Source organism: Micromesistius poutassou (assembly GCF_964030765.1).
Source record: "Micromesistius poutassou genome assembly, chromosome: 23".
Lineage (NCBI taxonomy): Eukaryota > Metazoa > Chordata > Actinopteri > Gadiformes > Gadidae > Micromesistius > Micromesistius poutassou.
In genome coordinates, this window is record NC_140293.1 from 4,028,121 (window position 1) to 4,046,605 (window position 18,485).

Below are 18,485 nucleotides of genomic sequence, written 5' to 3' on the forward strand. Positions count from 1 at the left end.
ATGATTTGAGGAGTTCCCAGAATGCATTCGCCCGTGATGTGGGCAGGGCGTGATGTCACGCCCCGCCTTCCCGCAGGTCGCAGCGAGACGTACTTGCTTATTTCACTCAAGAGGAACAGATAGTCATAATTAACTCCTATGAGGAGTTCAAAAAACAGATAACAGCTAGGGGCAACACAATTGCACATACTGGCTAGGAAGGCGTGCTGGCAAAAAATAGCCGTTCGTGTAAATTCGTAAAAGTGAAAGGATTCTGCATATAGTCTATAAAATAACTATGCCAAATGATGAATTGTTTGCCATTAATCCTAATAGAGTGATTATGATTTCAAAATGCATAAGCAACGTCCAACCTGCCTTGTTCTATAATTTAGGGAATTCACTTTAAATGCACCCTATATAAGAAATGTATCGCATATGTTTTCAACTGCTGTGAGGTAGTAGCGGTAGAGATGGCGTAGAGGATTATTATAAGACCCGAACGACCGGGGTGCAAATCCGCCGGTCCATCATGCCTTTTACCCCCATAGATGTGGTGCCAGCACGGCCTTGAGAACATGGGTTCAAGTTCGAAATAAGCACAAAAATATAATTCCATAACCTTTAGTGAATAAGTATTCCAAATTACATACGAATTGGGACTTTTTAAGCTTCACACAAGTGCGCATCACTTGGGAGATGAACCCCGCACGCAGAAATTGAAGACTGACGCGCTACCTCCACTTTACCACTCTCTCACGGAGGCACACTGCGCAACAGTAAGCACTGTCTACATAAGGTCCAACGAGGACGATCAAATAGCGAATACCCTCTGATGAGAACCTGTCTCTCATAAAGAATAATTGTCAGGCAATGCCAAGGGATAGTATCTGTCCCGAAAGACCCTCTGTCTCCAGAGAGACCCCTGTACGATGTGGGCTCCGAGGTCCACGGGAACACCCACAAATGGTGACGACATTGTAAGAAGAGGGGCTAGGAAGCTGCACACGCCGATCTAACCTGATAGACTAAGCTGAAAACCTGCTGCCGACCAGGTTTGGTTGACAGCATAAGTCACCATGGTGATACAGCGACGCTAAAAGAGAGCGACATTCGTGTCCGAGCTAACCCAGGCTTTGAGCGCAACATACCTCGCTAACCCACTAATCGAGGTTCGTAGTACAGGGCACTGATCTGCCTAAATAGAAGACATTTTTAACTTGGGAGAACTGAAACCAGTTTAAGCCTCTGCAGGATTAACACAGATATAATTACAAAGCATTAAACCTACACCCGCCTCCCCCCAAATCAACCACGTTTGTATAATCCCCCACCGACCCCTACAAAAACACAAGGTAAGGTAGACGTCGGCAATTGACAGCGTGAATCATAACCTTCATTACCCACAAATAAAGACATAGAACAGCACCCCCTGGAGTCGGTTTTGTTTTATTTCCATCCTTTCTTTGAGAAAATAAAGGATGAAACCCAATCGACTTTGGGTGAGAAAGTTCCCAAACGGATCTCAACGGCATCAGTTCTCATCAGTCTCTTCTGGGGCCGTCATTGCTTGCTTCGGCCATCTTTGTATATATATTTTTTTTAATCTGATTCGTCGTTTGTGTGAACAGGAAGAGAACAAAGGTCTCCGGTTGATACAGATGCAGCGTGTGTCATACAGTCATGGGGAAGGGACACAAGCAGATATTAAAGAGTAACTTGCTTTAGAGGAGAACACCCACCTTCTACTTGCTCTCACCCATCCCCCCCCCCACAAATTACCCTCCAAACACTCTCTCCCTCTCACTCTCCGTCTCTCCTCCCCCCCCACCCAGTCCACCCGCTGCATTCATTCTCTCCCTTGAGAACATTCAGAAATCTGCAGAGACTTTAAACATAAAAACCCAACAATAAAAACAGGGAGGGAGGGAGGGGGGGGGGAAGAAATCGAAACATAAACTCCCCCACGGACAGAACAACACCAACAAACAGAAGGGGAGTCCTAAAGCCGTCTGCATTTCAGCTCTGCAGGGACTTCTGGGAACTTGGATTTTTGGCCCAAAGAAAAGTGTGCACCGTCGACATGTCACCCCGCTGCGTTTCCTTTACAGTTTGTGTGTATTCATACAGACACGTGTGTGTGTGTGTGTGTGTGTGTGTGTGTGTGTGTGTGTGTGTGTGTGTGTGTGTGTGTGTGTGTGTGTGTGTGTGTGTGTGTGTGTGTGTGTGTGTGTGTGTGTGTGTGTGTGTGTGTGTGTGTGTGTGTGAAAAGGTCCTCGGGGCGGTGGGGAGGCCGGCCACACCTCAGGAGGTGGTGGCGATGGGCTTGTACTTCTTGAGGCGCGTCCACTGGCCGGTGGAATAGTTCATTTCGAAGACGGTGTCCACCAGCATGGTGGTGCTGCCTGTCCCGTCCGCCTTGGGCAGCACCTCCGTGTGCTCGCTCAGCTTGATCTGGATGATGTCGCCCTGCTCCGGGCACGGGTTCTCTGGGGTGGGCGGGAGGGGCGGGGGGAGAGGGTTAGAGGGGTCAGTACAGAACTGGTGATGGTGGTGCCTTATCCCCCCCCCCCCTCCCAAGCACTTTGTGTGAGGAGCTAGTTTCATGGTGCATGCAACGTAAATGGAGAACTTTGGGATTTTCAACTCTGAGTCAATCTTTTGGATTCTTTGTGCGTGAAAGGGACAAGCGGTTGTGAAATTGGTTCCGTATTGAGCGAGCATGCTTCAGCCGTAATCTGCAAAGACGGGCTGTACAATAATCCTTTGGGGGCAATTGCAGCACGTCAATTTGTGTCCTCTAAATGTGCTGGTTTCTGCCTTCGACAGGCTCAGAATATATTCTAACATTCTGTAGAGGATCCCTACAGAGAGAAAGAAACTTTGGCTTGATCCAGTACTGTTTGTTATTGTGTCCCACCAAGTCTCACTGAAAGAGAAGCCTTGCTCTGAGGTCTGGTTGTTGCAGGAAATCTTCCTATTGTCATTCCAAACTCCATCACCCAAATATTTGAGATAACCCTGAGTTATGCTTTCTGCAGTCCAACATAACAAACACTCCTCTCTCCAGCGATCACTCACGGCTCCATCGTTCTCCACAACTCAACTCATAAATGTGATGAATATCCAATTCATGTTGGATGGATTCAATTAGTTTGACTAGTACATACAGTACAGTTTGACTACAGCCTAAAGGGATTGTCTGCAGTCTAGCCTGTAGACATCCTTGAGCTGTAGATGCCCAAGTTACCCTCACCCCTAACTGCTCATTAAAATAAACAACATTTATAAATGCAACCATCATTTGTGCTTTCACACGCGCAGCTTGTTGGACGGCCGTGCAGGGCCCTACCTCTGGAGCCGGCCATGAAGCCCAGGATGAGGGCCTTCTCCGGCCTGGTGACCTTGTTGGCCGTCTTGAACATCTCCTGGGCGGCGTACATCTGGTCTCTCTGAGGGGGGGAGGAGGAAACACAACGGCACAGAGGTCAGCCCGCTGCAGGGGGAGCATCCCTATGCATGTGGATGTGTTCAACTCATTATCGTTTTAACCTTTAATGTTCCTTGGTTGGGATTATCCCTACGAGCACGGATGCAGCTGTGGCGTTTCATTATCTAACGCAGAAATGTTATGTATGGAACAGCACTAGGGCTGAGCGATTAATCAAATTCAAACCGACATCGCAATGTAGTAGAATCCGATTTGCAAATCGCAACGGCTGCGATAAAAAAATCGATTTGTTACTGTTACTGACTGGATATTACGAAGATTAGTGTTTATCTTTCTTTTACAATTCAATAGTTAAATAAAGATGTTATGATATCAATTCATGCATAAATTCATCTAAACACATAGGCCTGGCCTAAAGGAAAGAGCAGTTTATATGCATCCAATATTGTGCTGGTCAGACTACAGAATGATTTATTTCTTATTTAGTGAATATTACAGAACATAAGGAACTTTAAAGAGGAAAATTGCAATTGCAATATTGGTCAAAATAATCGCAATTAGATTATTTCCCCAAATCGTTCAGCCCTAAACCACGCTCAACCTTAATCAACTTAATTATGTTACGGTTATAGTAGAAGTACTAATTTCTCCCCAAGTACAAAGAAACGAGGCAGACTGTCAGGCGGGGGGGGGAGGGGAGGGGGGGTGTCTCACCGTGAGCGAGAGGTTCTTCTTGGGCGGGGGCGGCGCCGGCGTGGGGGCGGGCGTGGGGGTCTGTTGCGGTGTGCTGGGCGGCTGGCTCGGGGCCTCTGGCTGGCCGTTGCCTGCGGCGGCGGTGGTCGTTGCCGTGGCGGCGGCGGGGGGTCCGTTGCTGGCCGGCGTGGAGGCGGGCGTGCTGGGGGAGGCTGGGGTGGCGGGGCTGGCCGTGGCCGTGGCGGCGGCCGTGGTGGCCGCGTTGTACATGGCCGTGCGCTGCTTGTACTGGCCCGGCAGGCTGGCCCCGCCCACACCACCGGGGGTGCCCGGCTCCTCCGCCGGTTGCCGCGACGACTGCAGGGCGTCCCGGCCTGAGCCGCCGGCGTTGGCTAACAGAAATAAAACAAACCATGTTTTGGTTCAGCCGGGTCGCTGCGGAGATTCTCAAGTGTTCCAATAAAGAATCTTTATAGGATAAAGTTATACCACTGCGAATTGCCACGATTATAATATAATTGGCTGCTGGGTATAATAATAGACACGTTTATCGTAAAATAGATATTAAATAGTAAAAGCTACACTGATCTAGAACATACGTTCCAGCTATGACAGAGGTGGTGTGCATGTGTATTGTGCGTGTGTGTGTAACATGTGTGTATGCATGTGTGCATGAGGCTGACCTGGCTGGGCCTCTGAGCTGGGAATGTAGGAGGAGGAAGGCACCATGCTGGGTGTGGCGGGCAGGTAGCTGGTGGAGGGCAGGGCGCTCTCGCTGTTCAGCGCCCCCAGTTTCTGAAACAATACACACAGGGTCAGGGAGGCAGTCTGTCACAGAGTGGGTTTCGATTGTGGAGAAAGAGGATTTAGAACCAGATAAAGGGGAATGGGAAGTTAATTCTGAAGAGGGCCTTGCAGGAGAGAAAACTTGAGGAACCACAGAAGTGACAAAAAGGACAAAGAGAAACCAGGAAATAAAGACAAAAGAAAATTTCAGGACTAGTAGAGAGAGTAATTGTGACTTAGGGCTATAAAAATAAAATCCACTTGAGAGAGATTAAAGAGATGAAAAGGAACAGACAAGAAAAGAAAAGTAAAGTACAGTTCAGGCCAAAACACTCAACCAGAGCATCAGTAAAGTAATCAATATCACGCAATGGGAAGACGGAAAGGAGGAGGCTCACCTGGGCGGAGACCAGACCGGCTGCGTAGTCTGGGGTGGCGTTCTCCACCACCGCGTCTTCCTTGGCCGCCTTCTCGCCCGCCTCCAGTTCTGACACAAAATACACAAGAGATGCTCAATACATAAACCAGGAACTCATGGGCCAGGTACTGACCGCAACACACACGTTTTGTTCCCCTGGAAGACAATGCCTGCAGATTCACATTTAAACACTTAATAATAAAGGGGCTATAAATGAAAGATTTATACAAAATCAAATGTATTATTAAGAACACTAGGGAGATATTTGGTGGACAACTTACCCAGTGTCTTCCTTCTTCTCTTGGCCTCCCTGCCGGCGCCCACCATGTCCAGCTCTGAAATGTCCAGCAACTGAGCAACAAAACAACGTCATTATTTAAAGATGAGATCGGATGAGATTCAGGACAATCTCGTACACTCCAAATACTCTCTCCATCTTTCTGCACTACACTGCGTTCATAGCACAGGTATACACAGGTGCAGGCTGCAAGCCTTAGTTATACATTCAGTGGAGCGAGCGTGAAAAACATTGTGCATTGGCCCTTGTGCATCAGACTCTTTGAAACAAACACAAAATAACTTGTTATAACATGTAACAATAAGCTCAGTAGTGTGATGAAAGAATACAAACTGTATGAATGAACATGGTAAAATATGAGTTTGTAAATATTAGATAGAATATATATAAAATATGTTATGCATGTATTATGATATGTAATGCAGAGTCCAATTTCTAATGCAATGCACAATTTCTAATGCAATATTTGTAATATAGTGTGGGTATTATAATGTGTATTATTTGGATTTTTAGGTAATAATGTACCCTCATTTGTAATGTAATTTTTGCATCGTAATGTGTAATTCAATGTGTTATGCTTGTTATTTTAACAGGAAGTCCCTTGAGATTACAATCTCTTTTCCAAGGCCGACCTGGCCAAGATAACACACCAGTACAAGAACACGACTACACAATTATAGAACCGAGCATGTCGAAACCAACAAGGAACAATTAATGAAAATGGAGAACAGACAAGGAACCACAAAGGAAAACAGCACAACAAAAACAGACAAGGAGCAATTAAGGAAAAAAGAGCACCACAAAAACAAGGGACAGAGATACATGCTGCAGCATCCATCATATGAAGAGCCCCTTCACTGTTCATTCACACAGTGGTGTTGTGTCGCGCGTGATGTGCATGCTGACCTTGACTCCTCTCTCCTTGCGCAGCGGCGTGCGTGGAGGGGCGATGGGGGTGCGGTTACTGGGCGGGCTGAACATACTGGGGGTGGTGGGGCTGCGGAACGGGGCCTTGGGGATCCCCTTGAGAGGAGCTGGGGGGGGGAGAAAAAAAACAAAACATGAGGGTTACAACCCACTGTTGATGTGCGTCACGTTTCATGAACCAACGCAGTACAACGTCTTTCCTCCAAAACGGCCTCAATGGGATTTGCTCCCAAATGATTAAAGGAGAGACCGGTAAATTAAGCCGATATGACAGTTTCTCACTCCCAGGCTACTGGAGTGACATTTTATGGCGTTTCAATATAATCCATTCCATTTAGGATATATTACATTTATTATTTAATTATTTCCGGCAGACTTAATACTAAAAACTTGGGAGTAGGTTTTGGAATAAATCTCATTTATGTTTGGCAACCAAACAATTCCGGTTTCAGACAGAGGAGGTTTGACTGTGTTAAAATTGTTTAAAAGGGGGAAAACTTCAATCAAAAAGAAGCAACAACAACCAACAAAAGTCGACCACTGTTCATCTCTCGACAGATGGTAGGATTTCGGTTGTCTTTACTGCTCTGCAATTCAGGAGGGAACCTTAACATCACAGTATGAGGGAAAATCGTTCAGTACACTCGCATTGAGGACAGTGGATCTTACTTGTGGTGTCGATCTTCTTGACCAGCCCTCTGCCTTTGGCGTGGAAGGGCACTCCGGCTGTCTTCTTCAGCTGCTGTGCCGTCTCTGTGGCTGGAATCCAACAGGGGAGGGGGACAGCGGTATGTTAGCAGCCCCTTTACATACATCACTAGCGATCACAATGGACCATCTTTTGACCATCTTTCATTTAACGCGTGCACTGATGGTGTGTTTATTGAATGACAATAAAGACAAGTCTAAGTCTAAAGTCTATCTTAGCAAAACAATAGGGAAACAAAGATGCAGATCTGAGCTATCAGGAAAGAATGTCCAAAGAAGCCAGTCTGGGATCAAGCTTTAAACCTATGGCTGTGCATCGGCACTCATTACAACCTTATAACACACATTTGTGTTGAGCTCCTGACAAAGATGTGTGTGAGAGAAGCCGCGAGGGTGAGCGAGCGTGAGCGTGTGTTCATCGAGAAGGGAGGACCGTACATTTCTGTAGCAGCTCGGCCCTGAGGGTGGCGCTCTTGGGCTTGCGTTTGAGCTGGAAGTGTTTGACGGGCGGCGTGAGCGGCCCCACCAGGGTGGTCAGCGCACTCTTGTTCAGGTACTGGCACTCCAGGGGCAGCATGGCCGACGCTTCGCACTCGCCCACTGGTAGAACAGGAAGTCAACGTGAGACACCGGAAGTGGAGGTGGGGAACAGAGGAAGTGGAAGCGGGGGACAGAGGAAGTGGAAGCAGGGGGGATGGAGGAAGTGGACATGGGGGACATAGGAAGCGGACATAGGAAGCGGATGTGGGAAGGCAGGATGTACTATATCATTTAACTACAGTACAATCTTCCGTAAAACAATAACATTTTAAGTCAAAAAATATAAATTGTATAAGTCTTTTTTTCGGTAGTATTTACTTGTATTGAATATTATGCATATTGAATTGTAATGCCTATTATCTTGTCTGTTAACAACTATATACGTGACCCATCTTCCACTGCATCATTCAACCTTGCCAACCATGTGACTATAAACATATAAAAGTCAGTTAGCCAACCAATCAACTGCATTTTTTTGTTTTTTTTTCTCCAGGGAGTAGATATTGAAACTTTGCAAAATAACAGGTGTTCGTGTTTATTGTAGCGATAACACAGACAAGCACCACAGCACTTTGTTTCCGGTTTATAGGGTTAGGGTTAGGTTTATAGTCACTTGCCACGTTTTTTAGGTGGGAGCATCACCGCTGAATAATCATGCTTTGTCAGCTTTTGTTTGTTGTATTTTTGTTTACCTAAAGTCAATATTAATGATAACATCTTGAACAGGGAACAGAGTTCTTTGAAAACACCGGGAAGAGAGTTCTTTGAAAACACTTATGTTCAGTGCAACTCTTATTAAAATAAACCACTGTTGTGTTTTGTTAGTGTGAAATATAAAGAAGCATACCTTTCTCACGAAGCTCCCCCAAGATATCCTGTACATTGGGGTTCTGCTCTTCCAGGTCCAGATTGAGAGAGCCCGTCTCTGGGAATGACTTGAGAATATCAGCCACCATCAACACCCAGGGCTCCGAATCCACCGTGGCCAGCTGGATGATCTCCGAGAGGGCTTCTTTCATCTGTCAGCACGGGGAACACATTAAGGGGCTGATGCAGTGTTTTGATTAAGGGCTCTTTTGATTATAACATCTCTGCAAAATAAATATTTCTGGAAAATGATCAACAAGTTTCCAACTTGCTGACAACTTTGTGCATGGGAGAAAAATCATGCATTTGTTTTTACGTGCATTTGTGATTGTGAGAAGATAACTCAATAAAAGTTCACAGAGTTCAGTCATCGCGCGTTATCCTGGCGGTCGAGTTGCTACGTTACGGCGGCTGTTGGTCCGTACATGCTGTCCGCGCCAAGCGAAACCAAAACATGAAACGTTTTGAAACGAAACATCTCGGAAACGACAACGTGTGTGGATCGTAACACGAACACGAATGTGCTTTTCCTCCCGAATCGCCTGTTGCTCAGATAAGTTGTCCAAAGACGTTAACTACAGCGACTACACAACGCAAAACATCACAGCTAATGTAGCCCTTTTAACTTGCTTGTGTATTATAACCGGCTAATAATTGGGATATGCAAGAAAATAACGGCGTAATTAATTCACCAGCAGTGGTGCAACTTGGAAGGGGTTGCGTTATTTTCATGTTCTGCTTCACAGTGGCGCAACGCAGCACTGTGTGACGATACGTTAGCGGGCAGCTTCCTGCCAGTGTGTGTGTGAGCGAGCAGCATAGCACCATTACCTTAGCTAGCGCTCGCCCTCCACCGCCAGCCATAGCAACACGACCCCAGCTAGCGCTCGCGCTGCACCGCCGGTCGGAGCAGCATTACCTAAGCTCGCGCTCGCTTTGTACAGCCATAGTCATAGCAACACCGGGTTAGCAAAGCGCTCGCCCTGCACCGCCAGTCATAGCAACCCACCTCATCAACTGTCCTCCTGGGAAGATGCAGCATACCAAGCAGGAGTTTCAGCTTCACCGGAGGCGACAAACTGGAAAAACACAGCCTTATGTTGTCGATAACTGAAACGGTTAGGAGAGAAGCAATGCTAGAAGGTGCCCAAAGTTCGTCTGTTGAGCCTAATTTATTATGAAGCCACAGGCCAGTGTCGCTATCCTTCATCGACGCCATCTTGGAAAAAGAAGCGCTTTGAGGTCGGGCATTTTAACAGGCCACCTAAGAAAACATTAGTTAGGACCCCACCCACACCAGCGTAGGCTACAACCACCACGCTCTGTCTGCTCCCACAATGAAAAATCAGAGTAAATAGGATATTTAATTTAAATAGCCAGGACTTTTCAGAATAAGCTTTTGAGAGGATTATCGATTTGACTGTATTCGATACAATAATAAAATATATAAATATTTTGGATTTTTTTAACACCACCTGCAAACAAGTATCAGTGCACCACACGTATCATTAAACTAAGGTAACAAACGTCAGCAGATTCTATGGGCGGGTGATGCGGGTCTCATCTCCATCTAATTGGGATGGACGTGTTTACGTACCATGACCAAAAATAAAAACCTAATGAAATGTCATTGTGTGAAGGGGAATTTAAGCAGTAAAACATATTGTTGATGCTTGCTGATGAAAATATATGAAAGTTTAATAGTTATTTCCTTTATTGCCATAAGATATGACTCCGATGCTTTCAATAAAATAAGGTGCGACGAATGTTATTTTTCGTATACGCATGCGCGCTTTTCGACCAGTACAATACAATTCGACAGTGGTTGCCATTTAGTACAGGCCCCGTTTTTCATAAAATACCAATCGTGAGTAGAATTTCTAAAACATATTTCTCAATATATTGCATCCTTTATACGTGTCACACGTTTAACAGTATAACCATGTTATTATGTACAAAGAAAGCATTATGGCCTGCCCGCTATTGAGATACGAGCGCATTATTTCCATTGCCGTTCATTCTGCTTTTTTATTATATGCTACATATATGGGCCATACTAATCATCTCGAGTCTGCATATTTTAGGTGATTCTCGCTATGGCATCTACCGGGTATTATCAGACGGTGGTGATTCTACTGGCGGCCCAGCTTCTCTGTTATGGGGCAACTGATGCTGACCAGGAGACGGGGACCGTCATCCCTGCCGAAAGTACGTGGATGTATAGCTTGCAACGTATACACATTACGTCTGTTTTACATTTTTAGAAATAGTCATGCTATTCCTTTCGTTATATTGTCAAAATAAAATTGTGATATGGAACATGGCTAGGTTGCTCATAAGATGATATTGTGCAATGCCTATCCCTATTTGTCAGGTGTACTAAGGGGGTGCTCACTAGGCTCACTAATAAGCAAGTGTAGCAGGCCCACTATGTTCTTCGTTCAGTGCGTCTGTTTTTGAACTCTTTTTTTCAGGTCGCCCATGCGTGGATTGCCATGCATTTGAGTTTATGCAGCGAGCACTGCAAGACCTAAAAAAGACTGCTTTCAACCTCGATGCAAGGGTAAGAATTACACATCAACAGTATAATCCTATTCCACTCAGTATGTGTAAAGCGGTTTTCTCATTTGTTCATTCTATTGTGAATATTTATCTAAAAAGCCAGGCAATGTGATATGGACATGAAGTGATATGAAGGTGAAGGTTCCATTTTTCTCTCTGAATTGTTCTTTCAAACACTGGGAGATGACCCTGTTGTCATTTGATTGATTTTAAATGTATTATTCATATTTTCTCTTCCTTCCCAGACGGAGACGTTGGTTCTGAGGGCAGAGAGGAGGGCACTGTGTGACTGCATGCCCACCAACTCTCTCCGCTGAACCTGATTATTCACCTATTTTTATTTGTGTATTCATGAATTTATTGGTTTGGCCTTATTCTTTGTGTGTGTATGTGTGTGTGCAAGCATTACATTCCACAGCTGCTACTGTACCCCACCACCCATTTTTTTGACTGTACATTTACATTTATGTCAAGTTAACCGACTTCTGATGATTGAGGCTAACCTTATTTTTTTATTCCACCGTTGCAAGCCTTGATTTGATAGGAGCTTTTGATGTCTGTATCACCCTTCACTCGTTTATCTGTTGTCCTACCAGAAATCTTGCTTTGAGAATCCATTCTGGACTTTTTGTTGTGCATAGTTTGTCGATAAAGGTTTATGACATTTGTACACTAAAAAAAAAGTAGCACCAACTGTCAAAAGTCTGTGTCATTTCTTAACCCACTCGAGCTTTGTTAATTAAATTATGAATTATGGATATATTATTATTGAATAAGTTAATAGTTAGATTGACTATACTCGTAAATAAAAGGTGTGTGTTACGTAGATGCACAGCATCAGAAAAATCCATCGGTCAACATGTCATGGCCTCCATGAAGAACAGTGGCATTTTTTTCAATACTCACCAACTTATTCTTAAGTCGGTCAAGATCTTCTTGATGACAATGTTGTTGTTTAGGTGACCTTTGAATAGAAATGTCTAGCTTTGTCAGCCTTCACTTGGAGACAAAGTATTTCTTTATGAAGGCTGCTGTGCTGACCCCACGAGTCCCCCCCCCAGGATAGACTTTCAACACAATACTCAATGAATGTGTTCACTTTGCAAAGAATGTAGATCTTTGCATTAAGAAAAAACATCCCCAAGTATGGGCTTTATTCACAAGTGTTATTTATTTACAAAGAAAGAAACCTGTTGATCTCTGTTCAGCATGAAACTGTAGCATGTATTTTAGAGCACTTATCTTCCTCATCTACTGAATGTAAATATAGACTTTATGCATATAAACGTTGTTACTATTTGGAAAATGAACTTAAATAAAATGTTTTATGTCTTGTCATTTTATGTCTTCAGGAGTTACTATCACTATTTTAATCATTAAGCTGGCGGTTTTACCTAAAGTGACTTACAGGGAACTCATACAGTTAAAATAGAGACAAACTACTACAGAATATTGGTTGAGTATTATGGGATTAGTTATGCTCGGTACATAAATCATTCCACGTCAACTGTCCTTAACAGGTCGTGTTGTAGGCTTATATTCTATAGAATCTATATAATGTATAGAACATAACACACACTACTAACTCATTTTTTTTATATCAGTATATACTTTATACATTTATGTACATTTATCTAAACAAATAACAATCCTGTGGGCCTATAAGCAAACATTGCTGAACATTGTTGGCCAATGTCAGGTTTATTGTTTGACGTAATAGACAAATTTCGGTGTTGTAGGCCTATGTGTTTTTTGATAAAGTAATATACATTGAACTGTGTATCTGTGCACTATGGTGAATTGTTCATATGTATTTATGTATACATCATGTTCACACACTAGTTAGGCTACTAGTCTATTAAACATATTTATCAATAGGTTTTCTGATTTCTCCTGGATTGCCCTCAAACAATTTGAAGGCGGTTCAGTAGCCTTGTTTGGGCCAACAGGGGGCGCTGCTAACCTCTAAAAAAGACCGTGTTGTGTTTTCTTACAGAAAAATAACAATATATCGACTATTGGAAGTCCCTCGGTCTTTATATAGGGTTAGGGTTAGGGAACTAACCCTATAGAAACTATCAGAGGGGGGAGAAAGTTGACGATCAATGAATAAAGGTAACAGAGGATAAAAGGCGAGGAGTGCCTACAATTAATCAACCATATTGATCCCTCAGCCTCAATGGTTGTCTCTGCTACAGGAAATTACATAATCAGTAATAAACTAACATACAATAACTTACTAAAGTAACCAAATGTAAGGCCATATAACGAACATTCACACATACACACACACACACACACTTGGAGTAGCCTTCTTCTTCAACCACTGATTGCAAAGGAAATCAGGTTATCCAACCAAATGTGTCCCAACCATTCCCCGTATCCAATTCAATGGCCAGCATAAAGGGCCATTAACATTTCCAGGTAAAATAGACCTTGAACAAATGAATGTGTACATTGCAAGAGGCTTATGGATCAATTGTTACATTTTACTCCGTAGAAGGCTAGTCCTCTTCTTTTCTCCAAAGACCAAATAGAAAATAAATATGTGAGTGAACTGAGCAGTGGATGGATGAATACAAAATGGCAGCACTGAAAAAGTTACAAATAAGTTTGACAAAGGTTGGGCTGTTATGGCAGATATTACGCTGTAGTACTCATCTTCACCGACAGGTGGCGACCCTGACCAAAATCTTTCTACTGGCCATGTCGCAATAATGCAGCATCCTCCACCATCCCATTCCCATACGGGCTGTAAAAGTAGGTTCAATGCAGAGCAAGCAGGTATTATCAAACACATAGACGCAGCCATTAAAGATAAGTCTCTTGCTGCTTCAGACAGTTACTGGCCACTGATCTACCTGCAGTGGCCTCAAAAACAAAAATGAAAACCGAAAGGCTATAGATAGCAGTATCTGCCCCCATCCCACCGAAATCCACACTGCAATACAAAAACAAGAGCCAGTCCTTCCACAAGCAGTCAGAGAGAGTGACTGATCGGGATGGGTGAATTCAACTAGAATTTCAGTGCCCTAACTCGTCATTATCTCAGGCAAGATTATATTTATATATAATAATAATCCCCCCCCCCCCCCTCACACACACACACACACACACACACACAACAACAACAACATCAATCCCCCTCCCGAACATTCCTTCCCTCAACTTCAGTCTATACACACCGAACACACACACACACACACACTCACAGTGGGAGGGAAAGAGAGACGACGAGGAGGAGAGTACAGGAAAGAGAAGAGAATGAGAAAAGGACAGTGAGAAAAAAAATAGAGAGAGGTACACAGACCGAAAGGGAACCATGAAATAGTGAGGGAATGAGAGTGAGAGAGTGAGAGAGTGAGGTAGAGTGAGGTAAAGGGAGGGAGACAAGAGAGAGAAGGGGAGATAAATAAGAGAATAAGAGGGAGTGGGTAAGAGAGGGAAAATAACCAAGGTGCGGGTTATTTTAATGTCACCTTGGGGAAAGGAGGGGGGGGAGGGGAGGGGGGGATAAAGGTGTGTCCACTGCACTGAGAGCCTGAAGAACCACGCCATATGTGACATCATCAGCCTCCTCATCAATACTGGATGGGGCTCCTCCTCCATTTTATGTGAAAATAAAGACGCAAAGTTTGAAACAAGATTAGGACATATCCGACACATTGTATAGAAATACATAATGCAAAGTATGGAAATAAATTGTACACCTTTATAGAGACAAACAATGTAGTGGTTTGATGCAGTGTGTGCGATGAAGGGAGAGTGTGTGAGAACCGATATGCCTATACTGTGCATTCACAGGGGGTGGGATTCTCTCAGCCAATAGTCAAAGAGCATGGCTTAATGTGGGATATTTTTTCTCATTCGGAGTAGCTTGGACTGTATAGTTGTATAGCAAGTAAAAAACTAAACCTAGAATCAACTCCGAGCTGACACTGGCATGATAGGACCGTTTTGAACTGTGATGTGACGAACTGTGATGTGATGTTTTGTGTGATGTTTACAGCAATCTCACAGGAAGTATTTTACTATGATAGTCAATTTAGTTTATGTTTTGTTTTTTCCTCACTGCAGCAGAGAAAGGGGAGAGAAAAACAGTAACCACAAACTGAGAGTCGAATTGAATGTTACATCGATCAATCTAAATGACCCTGAGGGGCTGCTCGTCAGTCCTCATGTTTAGACCATGCTTCACCGTGTGACTTGTTTTTCTGCACCGTTCATCGAATGTCTCAACTTTATTTAGACAACGTCTTCAGGAATCTGCAGATACCAGTGGCAGCATGACACCATGAATAAGTGATATGCATAATAATGATGCATTAAATATGCATGTATTTCCTCTCAGGCCCTCTACTCATTGTTCAGCAGAGGTATGTCCGTTTTTTGTTGAATAGTAAATATTAATTCCAAATGCCAAGAACTGGAATTTATTTGTAATTACGTGCCAAGTAAACATAAATGTATAGTTTTTCAGTTTTTCTTTTTGTCTGGAGTGCTTTTTGACTCACATGAGCCGCAGAAGACGATCATTTGTTTTTCGGTAAGTGTGTTGAGGTAGAAAAGCCTATAAGCCACCCTCACAGCGACTTCCACACCACATGACATGCGAGTGTGTTATTGTAATGGTTGTCAGACACACACACACACACACACACACACACACACACACACACACACACACACACACACACACACACACACACACACAGACACCCCCCCCCCCCACACACACACACACACACACTGATCCCCATTGCCTACCGTAGCTATAGTTACGACGATAATTTCAATACGTCATATCGCGTATGGCTGACTTTACGAACCACAAGAGGGAGACAGAGAGCACGACTCATATGAAAAAAAATTATATATATATAATACACCTGCTTTGTTTTGACCGATGTATTAGATTTCATTAGCATTGACATAACATGACATTAACATTTCAACTAGCTCGTAGCTTAAAATAGCCAGGACATATCTGTAGTCATTGCTGATGATTGTACAAATAAAAAAGGCTGGAAATGGCATTGCAAATGTCAGCATGCTGACAGTTGCAAAGCCAGATAGAGTGGGAAGAACACTGTTGGAGTTTTTCGAATTCAGAAAGTCTCCTACCTACTATCTGAGAAGGTCCTTATTCTACACATTGTGACTTTAATTCTTATTGAAGCATCATGTAACTTTAATTTTGTTTTTATATGTCAACTGTTCTGTTGTTCTGTTGTACTGTTTACAAGTTAGGGTACACTTCTGCCACTCCCGAGTGACAGGGTGTACATTTTCTATGCAGGCATTTAGCCATTATTTAGTCTTGAGATACATAATACTCAAAAACAGAATTATACTGGTGGTCACAAATTCTTGATTCCCATGGTCACTGTTACAGTAAAAAAGCTAAATGACTGTGTCACCAATTCTTGAGTCACAAGTTCAACGTTACGGTTGATTCTGGCAACTCAACATGAATGGTTGAGAGAAGGCCACACTCAGCCTGACTGGAAGAACTACTGTTCTGATGACAAGAGGAGGGGACTTGCTGGGGAAAAACGTTTTGGATCCAGATTAAGATGCGTGGGGCAGGTTTTTCACCATAATGGAGAGAGCTTCTGAACCAAACTGAGCCATATTTCCGAAACACTGTGATTGCGAAAGCGGTCCTTCACTCTTTAGCAAAGTGAGAGGGAAACAGTTGTTTACACAAAACTCCCACTTAGACCTGCTGGAGAGGGAAGGAAATCAAAGGTCAGAGTGTTGCCCTGTAGCCTTTATACCTCCCACCCTGACCCCGTGGAGGGACATTTGCCCCGAGGGAAAAAACCAAATGATAAGTGTAGTAAAATAAGCAGTATACATTCTCACTGCAATGTCCATAAAGATAAGGAAAAATATCTGTATCTGCCCATACTGCAATCTCCTTTTCAGTCTTGAAATATAAATGTAACAGACAAAGCAGTAGGCATGTAGGCTAGATACATTTTTGTAATTTCTGCTCCAGGCCACCATCACGGAGCACCTTAGACAGAAGAACAGGGACACACACCTTTTGTCTTGTAGAAGACAGTCGCCAAAGAAAATCTAAAATATACACAATATAATAATACAAATAAAATAATAATAAATAGTAAGAGTAAATGATATAGAATGGAATGTAAAGGAACATTTTGATGATAGGTAGAACAAAAAGTCGGCCTGTTTTTAAGTCGGCCTATTTCGAAAAATAGTTTTTAAAACACCATCCCAAGCTGCGTTGACTCATTCGATTAGATATCGCGCATGCGCAAGAGAATCTGCAGACTGCTGGCGGGGAAGAGCTGTTCACGCGCATCAAAGCAGGTGACGATGCGGTGGAGTGACAGCCCTGCCGCATTATGAAAAGCACACGCCCGGACCGGGCTTCCGAAAAGCACCGTATGGACTTTATGTATCGAACATAGGCTACTTATATAGGCCTAATGGCCGACCAAGAAATACTTCTTTTTTTTCCTCAGGAGGACGCCATTCGGCAGCCTAGTGTGTAACTCAGTATTAAAAGGGGGGATGGTGGCTTATCGATAGAGAGAAGTAACCTCCAAACATCCAGTTTCAACTAGGTTTGACTCAAATATATGATGCGTTAGTCGCTGTTTTCGATTGCTGTTTCATTCGCGGTTTGGTGTACAAAATATAGAACTACATAATTAGATTAATCTCTTTATCAAGATACAGCCCTTTTAAATGGGCTGTATCTGACAAGTCTGTCAGATACAGTCAAAATCTGACAAAAGCGAACGGAGCTGCAAAAAAAAAAAAAAGAATCGTCGTAGGGAACTGAAGAACTGTAACATCAAACCAGCAGGCTAACCTCCGCATGGCACGTGAACCGCCTTGAATGCGGTTTATGATATCAGTCGGGAGGGCAGGCTATGAAAGGGAGTGCCAGTCCGCAACAATAGACGAGGTGTGATGGCGATGGTAGCAAACGTAGCGTCTCCTTTGGGCTGAGAAATGTAGGCTACTCGGCAACGTGAGACGGTGTCTTGCGTTGATACAAAACTTTTTTTTATTCCTTAAATGTGTGCAAAAAGATAAAGTCGAAGGGCGACGAACCGAAGGAGGAGAGGAATCACTGCACTGCAGCAGAGCTGTCAGTCAATGCTGGGGGATCGAGTGAAACGACCAGTGGGGCATTGGAAAAAGAGAACGTAAATTCGGCATAGCGAATTCCCTTTCTGCATACATGCATTAAATATGTCTCCACTGTGCAGGCT

General features: G+C 43.6%; 2 protein-coding genes across 2 annotated transcripts; one reads left to right on the forward strand and one right to left on the reverse strand.

The window, feature by feature from the left end:
* Nucleotides 1-1,417: 1,417 nt before the first annotated feature.
* nelfa (negative elongation factor complex member A) lies at nucleotides 1,418-9,908 on the reverse strand. The gene is made up of 11 exons (XM_084487135.1): nucleotides 9,677-9,908; nucleotides 8,648-8,819; nucleotides 7,699-7,860; nucleotides 7,222-7,311; nucleotides 6,532-6,659; nucleotides 5,609-5,678; nucleotides 5,308-5,396; nucleotides 4,807-4,918; nucleotides 4,145-4,515; nucleotides 3,332-3,431; nucleotides 1,418-2,468 (listed from the first exon to the last, which is right to left on the reverse strand). Exons 1-11 carry the CDS (start codon nucleotides 9,884-9,886, stop codon nucleotides 2,284-2,286), a joined length of 1,689 nt encoding a protein of 562 aa, XP_084343261.1. The 5' UTR covers nucleotides 9,887-9,908; the 3' UTR covers nucleotides 1,418-2,283.
* An 832-nt stretch (nucleotides 9,909-10,740) lies between these two features.
* On the forward strand, nucleotides 10,741-12,471 carry nicol1 (NELL2 interacting cell ontogeny regulator 1). Its single transcript, XM_084487136.1, has 3 exons — nucleotides 10,741-10,875; nucleotides 11,142-11,230; nucleotides 11,475-12,471. Exons 1-3 carry the CDS (start codon nucleotides 10,764-10,766, stop codon nucleotides 11,544-11,546), a joined length of 273 nt encoding a protein of 90 aa, XP_084343262.1. The 5' UTR covers nucleotides 10,741-10,763; the 3' UTR covers nucleotides 11,547-12,471.
* Nucleotides 12,472-18,485: the final 6,014 nt, after the last annotated feature.